The 7,404-nt window shown below is 33.1% G+C and overlaps 1 protein-coding gene across 1 annotated transcript in view; it reads right to left on the bottom strand.

The window, feature by feature from the left end:
• Nucleotides 1–7,404, bottom strand: part of gukh (NHS actin remodeling regulator GUK-holder) — a 54,190-nt gene that overhangs the window by 40,391 nt on the left and 6,395 nt on the right. Inside the window, exon 2 of the mRNA XM_018514391.1 lies at nucleotides 6,495–6,661. Within this exon, the coding sequence (XP_018369893.1) occupies nucleotides 6,495–6,661 (167 nt within the window). The remainder of the gene's footprint in view (nucleotides 1–6,494; nucleotides 6,662–7,404) is intronic.

Genomic DNA, 7,404 nt, shown 5'->3' with positions numbered 1-7,404 from the left:
TATATCGTGCTCGAAAACAAATAAGAAGTCTTTCCTCTTACACTTGATTTTTTAAGTCATTTTGACCTTAATAAAAAATTAAATCAGTCTTCCAATAATGGATGATTATAACGAATTTGAAAAAATATTTGTTATAAAAAGATAATTAAGCGATAAAATCATTCGTCATCATTATTACAGTAATATAGACGCGTCGAATAAGCTTATTTCATCAAAATCGGAGATGAAAGTCGCATTCTGAATAATTTACCTGTCTCTCTGCGTAACGAACACCACTAATGCTAATTCTATAATGAGTCGATAATCGAAAGTAATCGGTAACGTTTCGTACTGTTAGCTATTAGGCAACTTCACTGATAAGATTATCGACTTAGGATTATCGACTTGTTATAGAATCAACATTAACGAATACAGAGCAACCATGGCACTTTTACCCCAACAACCATGGCACTTTTTACCCTAACAAGTCACGTAAACTTTGCGGCATTGTTATTAAAAAACTATAATAGAAATAACAATTCTAATAATCACACTGTTAAAACAATAGAATAAAATTAATAAATACACTTATTTAATCTATCTAGGTGCAAAAATGATCCCTTCAGACCAAAATAACTGCGGCGCTAATATCTTACTTTTGGCTCTCAAACACATGGGCACATTCGTACAAGTTTCCTGACGGTTATTAGGCAGTAACGAACTATGTGGCGGAATTTTCTAGTGAATGCCTTATTACCGAGATACAAAGGGTGGACCTTTTTCCCGGGGACCTTTACTCCCCGGTCTACCCTATATAAATTACACTTGTTATAAACTGCATATGTGTATAAACTGTTAGTTCATAATTACACCAAGCGTATATTTCGATTCTTTATAATTTACATTGATTTAGTTAATCAAAGTGTTCATCTGTCTTCATCATATAGTTCATGTTTTGTTAGATTTTTGTAAGTAGAGTTTCTTGACTTATTGTTTATGCTTTTAATATGTAATTTCGCAAAGGTCGACGTTCGTGTCTGTAACGGCTATTATTTTCGAACGTTTATTTCTGTTTGACTCATTCGATTGTTAATCGTTGTAATGTTTGCATGATATACCACGTTAAATTTTTAATATGGACAAGCTGCGGATTTTTTTAAATTTTAAGTAATTGTTCATGGCTGTACGGGTGAGTGGCTTTTCTTGTTTTATTTGTAATCTTTATTCGTACATTGTGGTAACGGTTGTTTTTCTTTATACATAGAATACATCTTCGATTGTTGCCACTAGTTTAGCCAATCTTGGGTCACGAATTGGTGTAGATGGAATGAGTGGTCACTTTCTCGTTTAGCCGTAGATGTTAACATTTATTGTTTGGTCAGATACACTGAGGATGGCTCAAATGAAGGCCGAAACGAATTATAGTAATATGTAATAAATTCAATCATCGCAATAATTACTGCGATTGTATTCTCATTAGCCCTTTGTTTCTTTTTATGACATTTTCGAGAGTTTATTCAAGCCTATGACGGTCAAAGCTAGATCTTTTTTGCCTAAACAATTCCCAGTGAATTATCTATATCCTATATATGTACAGGGTGTTGCAGATACATACTAGGCAGTACGACGGATTGCGCGGCAAACTTTGCATGGCCAAGCGTGGTTTAATAGACAATGACAGTGACTTTATACATTATACAATGACAGTGACTTTATATTATAAAGTTTATGTTATAAAGTCACTGTCATTGTCTATAAAACCGCGTCTGCCCATGCAAAGTTTACCACGCAACTCGTCGTACTGCCTAGTATGTATCTGCAATACCCTGTACATGCATATATATCATATTTTTGTAGTTATTCAAACTGCACGTCGAAATTTTTCCGGACTCTATCTAACGCAATTAAACTACTGCAATAATATCACAAATTAAATTGACAATGTGCTGAAAAAAAAACCTTAAATAAATTTATTGCGAAAAATATTACCTCGGCCGGGACTTGAACCCGGACCTCTTGTAATCCGTACGAGCGTCCTAAGCCATTAGACCACCGAGGCCTTAGTAATATTCCTCGCAATAAACAGTATAAGAACAATAACGCTTGTTGCAGGCAGCGTGTATAACCAATAATAAGATTTTATTCGGACCGACAAGAATTAAACACTAAGTATAAGAATATTCAAGCCTATGACGGTCAAAAATATGATATATATGCATGTACATATATAGGATATAGATAATTCACTGGGAATTGTTTAGGCAAAAAAGATTTAGCTTTGACCGTCATAGGCTTGAATATTCTTATACTTAGTGTTATATTTTATATTTATATAAACTACAGATTACATTAATTTGACTATAAACTTTCCATAAATTACTCTATAAATTAGCGATTTTCATTCGAAATTCAATCTTCTTTGCCAATCTTTGACAATATTTTTTTCTCTAATTAAATCAATAACATTTGTATTATATTAATCAGATATTGAAGAATATGATAATTTCTTTAAGATACAATTAGTAAAACTATCCAATATATTAAATATCATTAATCTTCCTAAATATTGGGTGGGTCAAAAAATTTGTGTCGGTTTTTTAGTTAAAAGTTATACATAGACTTGTTGTTATGATACCATTCAATAGAGCAAAATTTTAGCTTTAAAAATTGATTTCTTAAATTGCGATACGATGATTTTTAACGAAATTATGAGCAATCAAAGTCAAAATGTTCCTTTTATTTAATTCGCGATAACTCAGTAACAAAAATTCAGAGAAACATTTAAAAAAAATAATTTTGTAGGAAAATTTTTAAACTTTCACTTGATGGAAAGCCGAAAATTTTCGCGCATTTTTTTTTAACAAATGATAAACCCAAAGTTAAAAGAAAATTTTTCATCTTTTCCGGCTCGTAGTTTTCTGTACGTAAAGTTACCAAACTCACAGAAACTCAAAAAACATAGTAACCTTTCGAATGTAGAGATTTCAAGCTTCAAAACCTTTTTTTAAATTTAAATTTCGTTAATTTTTTATGAAGATATTGTAAATACAATTTTGTGCTTAAAAAAAAGGCACAAACTTTCTAGAATCAACCCAATATAAAGGATTTTTCATTATTATGAACATATATGTATATATATATATATATACTGTTACGGACAAAATTAAGTGTTGACAGATAGTAGATATAAATATAAATGAAAATTAGACAGAGTAGTATTACTATTATATAACTATGTTTTATATATTAAATATCTTTGTGATACATAGATTAATTAGTGAATAATTGAAATTAACATTTATATTTTTGAACACGCAATCATAATGAACGAAAAAATCAGCTAATTGTCGAGAGACAAAAATAAGTGAAACCCCTGTTAAGCTAGCCCCCCCACCAGCGATAAATAAATTCTAACACATACCAAAATTAAGTGCTAATTAGGTGTTAATTAGGTGCTGAAGTGCGAAATTAGGTGTTAATTAGGTGCTGAAGTGCTCGAACCGTTTGGTAGAAAAAAAAATTTTTTTGGGGGGCTAGCTTAACATTAAGTTAGCCCCACCAATAAAAAAATAGATAATTATTGCGTAAACAAACAAAACAAATACACTAGAATTAGGTACTAATTAGATGCTCCAAGGAACTAGCGAAATAATTCGAAAATATATAATATATCATATACAGAATTATATACAGAAATTAGGCGTCAATCGAACAGTCGGCTCACAAGAGAAAAGTTGCCTTGACAAATTAAGTGCTCAGACAAATATGAAAATGTGTTAAAATGTGTTTTTTAATATTATTTAAGGATATCTAGTCGCCGAATTAGGTGCTTGTTCCGTTTGGCAGAAATTCGACCTCCAACATAGGAAACGCGGTCAACTCACAAGAGAGAAGTTGCCTTAAAAAATTAGGTGCTCCAACAAATTTGGTATTAAAATGTTTGGTTTTTAATATTATTTAAGGATATCTAGTCGCCGAATTAGATGCTCGTTCCGTTTGGCAAAAATTCGACCTCTAACATAGGTAACGCGGTCAACTCACAAGAAAGAAGTTGCCTTAAAAAATTAGGTACTCAGACAAATTTGGTGTCAAAATGTTTTTTAATATTATTTAAGGATATCTTGTCGCTGAATTAGGTGTTCGTTCCGTTTGGCAGAAATTAGACCTCCAACGTAGCTAACGCGGTCAACTCACAAGAGAGAAGTTGCCTTAAAAAATTTGGTCCTCAAACAAATTGCCGTTAAAATGTTTGTTTTTTAATATCATTTAAGGATATCTAGTCACCGAATTAGGTGCTCGTTCCGTTCGGCAGAAATTAGACCTCCAACATAGCTAACGCGGTCAACTCACAAGAGAGAAATTGCCTTGAAAAATTAGTTGCTCTGACAAATTTGGTGTTAAAATGTGTGTTTTTTAATATTATTTAAAGATATCTAGTCGCAGAATTAGGTGCTCGTTCCATTTGACAGAAATTCGACCTGGAACATAGCTTGCGCTTAATTTATTATGATAGGTAACTTCTCTTGAGTACCGATCTATCTTTGAGTTCGAATTTCTGCCAAATGGAATGAGCACCTAATTCGCCGACTAGATATCCTTAAATAATATTAAAAACCAAACATTTTAACACCAAATTTGTAGAAGCACCTAATTTTTTAAGGCAACTTCTCTCTTGTGAGTTAGTCGCGCAACCTATCTTTGAGTTCGAATTTCTGCCAAACGGAACGAGCACCTAATTCGGCGACTAGATATCCTTAAATAATATTAAAAAACACACATTTTAACATCAAATTTGTCTGAACACGTAATTTGTCAAGGCAACTTCTCTCTTGTGAGCCGACTGTTCGACTGACGCCTAATTTCTGTATATAATTCTGTATATGATATATTATATATTTCCGAATTATTTTGGTCGTTCCTTGGAGCACCTAATTAGCACCTAATTCTAGTGTATTTGTTTTGTTTGTTTACGCAATAATTACCTATTTTTTTTATTGGGGGGTGCTAACTTAATATTAAGCTAGCCCCCCCAAAAAAATTTTTTTTTCTGCCAAACGGTTCGAGCACCTAATTTCGCACTTCAGCATCTAATTAGCATCTAATTAGTACTTAATTTTGGTATGTGTTAGAATTTATTTATCGCTGGTGGGGGGAGCTAGCTTAACAGAGGTATAAGTGAACACTTGGTTAAGACGTTGGGCAAAAAACGTAAACAAATGAGATGAATAATTCTCCTTTTTACATAGTAGTTTCAAAGTAACTATTTAGTTCCAATCTAGACTTTGTGCAAGACATATCATTTTTTAATAAATAACAGAATGTCCGGAAGAAAAGAAATTTCAAGTCAAATTCGCCATTTAATTGTTTCGGATTGTCGTAAGAAATTAAGTTACCGTGTAATAGCACAGAAGTACGATGTATTCAAAAGTGCACTAGAAAAAATTTATAAAAAATATTTGTTGCATAATGCCGTAGAAAATTTGGTTGGATTAAAATACTGCAAACCTAGATGTAAGCCACACATTAATAAAACAAATATGAAGAAACGTTTAGGTTTTAATAAAAAGTATGTATGTTAACATGCCACCGTCTTTTTGTTCTAGGTTTGCAGTATTTTAATCCAACTTCATGCAATCTCCGCCTTGTTTTCGATGACACATTCAATTCTAACGTTTCAACAATATTTCGTGATGCAATCCTTAGTGTCTGTCGACATTGACGAACAATTCAGCGGTCTTCTTGTACGGTAGTACAACGTTTGCATCCACGACCTCTTAAATTTTCTACGGTCTATTATGCAACAAATATTTTTTATAAATTTTTTCTAGTGCACTTTTGGATACATCGTACTTCTGTGCTATTACACGGTAACTTAACTTCTTACGACAGTCCGAAACAATTAAATGACGAATTTGACTTGAAATTTTTTTTCTTCCGGACATTCTATTATTTATTAAAAAATGGTATGGCTTGCACAAAGTCTAGATTGGAATTAAACAGTTAGTTTGAAACTTCTATGTGGAAAGGAGAACTACGCATCTCGTTTGTTTACGTTTTTTGCCCTATAGTAACGTCTTAACCAAGTGTCCATTTATTTTTGTCTCTCGACAATTAGCTGACTTTTTCGTTCAATATGGTTTGTATGTACAAAAATGTAAATGTTAATTTCAATTATTCACTAAACAATCTATGTGTCATAAAGATATGTAAAACATAGTTATATAATAGTAACACTACTCTGACTGATTTTCATTTATAATTATTTCCACTATCTGTCCACTCAATTTTGTCTGTAACTGTATATATCTTTATATAACTAAAGATCTAAAATCTAATGATATATGCCGAAAATAAGTTTTTGATAATTTATTAAAATTATCATTCATAAACCACATCCTCAATAGTGAAATTGATGTTCCGATCTCTGTCAGTCTCTGTATTTCGTGCGGCGATTTCTACAATTCCCATTCTATCAGCAATCAAGTGATTGACGTATTGAGTGATAAACCGCTTACTTGAGCGCGATAGCCTGAACCTGTTCCTCAGGGCTGGGTAGCTTGTGATCGACAGCATCGTCGCTAGTCGTATCACCCAAGATCCTGGATGCGCAGTCCGGCGGTACAGTGACGTCACCGAGCGCTTCGGTGGATGTCCATCTTCGAAGATCTTCGATAGCAGCCGGCTGCAACAAAACAATACACGTAAATAAAGATTCCATCCCATAAAAAATATTTCCTTTGATATTCATATCGATTAATTATTCATATTGATTTATCATCACGTTTGCCTCTTTAAACATTATGGACAGAAAATATACTTGTAGAATTATTAAACTTTGTATACATATTCAATGTATCTAAAAAGATATAATTATGCATTGTCTCGTCCGGATGGATATAATTGTAGTTGCGCTCCGCTGCGCTATCCTCAACAGGTCTTTAACTAAAAACCAAAATGACCGGTTCGCGCTCGGATCGTACTTTGATGCGATAGTGCGTCGTTTCGGTCAATTCGACATTGACCTCTTCGCTTCAGCTATTAATAACAAATGCCGTCGGTTCGTTTCCTGGCTTCTAGACCCTCTCGCAGAGGCGATTGACGCATTTTCTCTGGATTGGAGTAATCTTTTCTTTTACGCTTTCCCGCCATTCATATTAGTTCTAAAAGTCTTGCGGAAGATTATCTCCCATAGGGCCGAGGGAGTGGTTGTTGTATCTTGGTGCAGTCATGGTCAGTGTTGTACAAGGTACTCTATTTTCAATACCTAGGTACAGGTACAGGTACTAAAAAAGTAAAATACCTAGGTACAGGTACAGGTACTAAAAAAGTAAAATACCTAGGTACAGGTACAGGTATTTTAAATGTACCTTAAAGGTATCTAATAGATACTTTTATTTTTAACATGAACTAGCCCATTTCATGCGC

This window comes from Trachymyrmex cornetzi, unplaced genomic scaffold (genome assembly GCF_001594075.2).
Source record: "Trachymyrmex cornetzi isolate Tcor2-1 unplaced genomic scaffold, Tcor1.1 scaffold501, whole genome shotgun sequence".
NCBI classification, from domain to species: Eukaryota; Metazoa; Arthropoda; class Insecta; order Hymenoptera; family Formicidae; genus Trachymyrmex; species Trachymyrmex cornetzi.
Note: the sequence above shows the minus strand (reverse complement) of the source record. Positions and strands in the feature narration are given on the sequence as shown.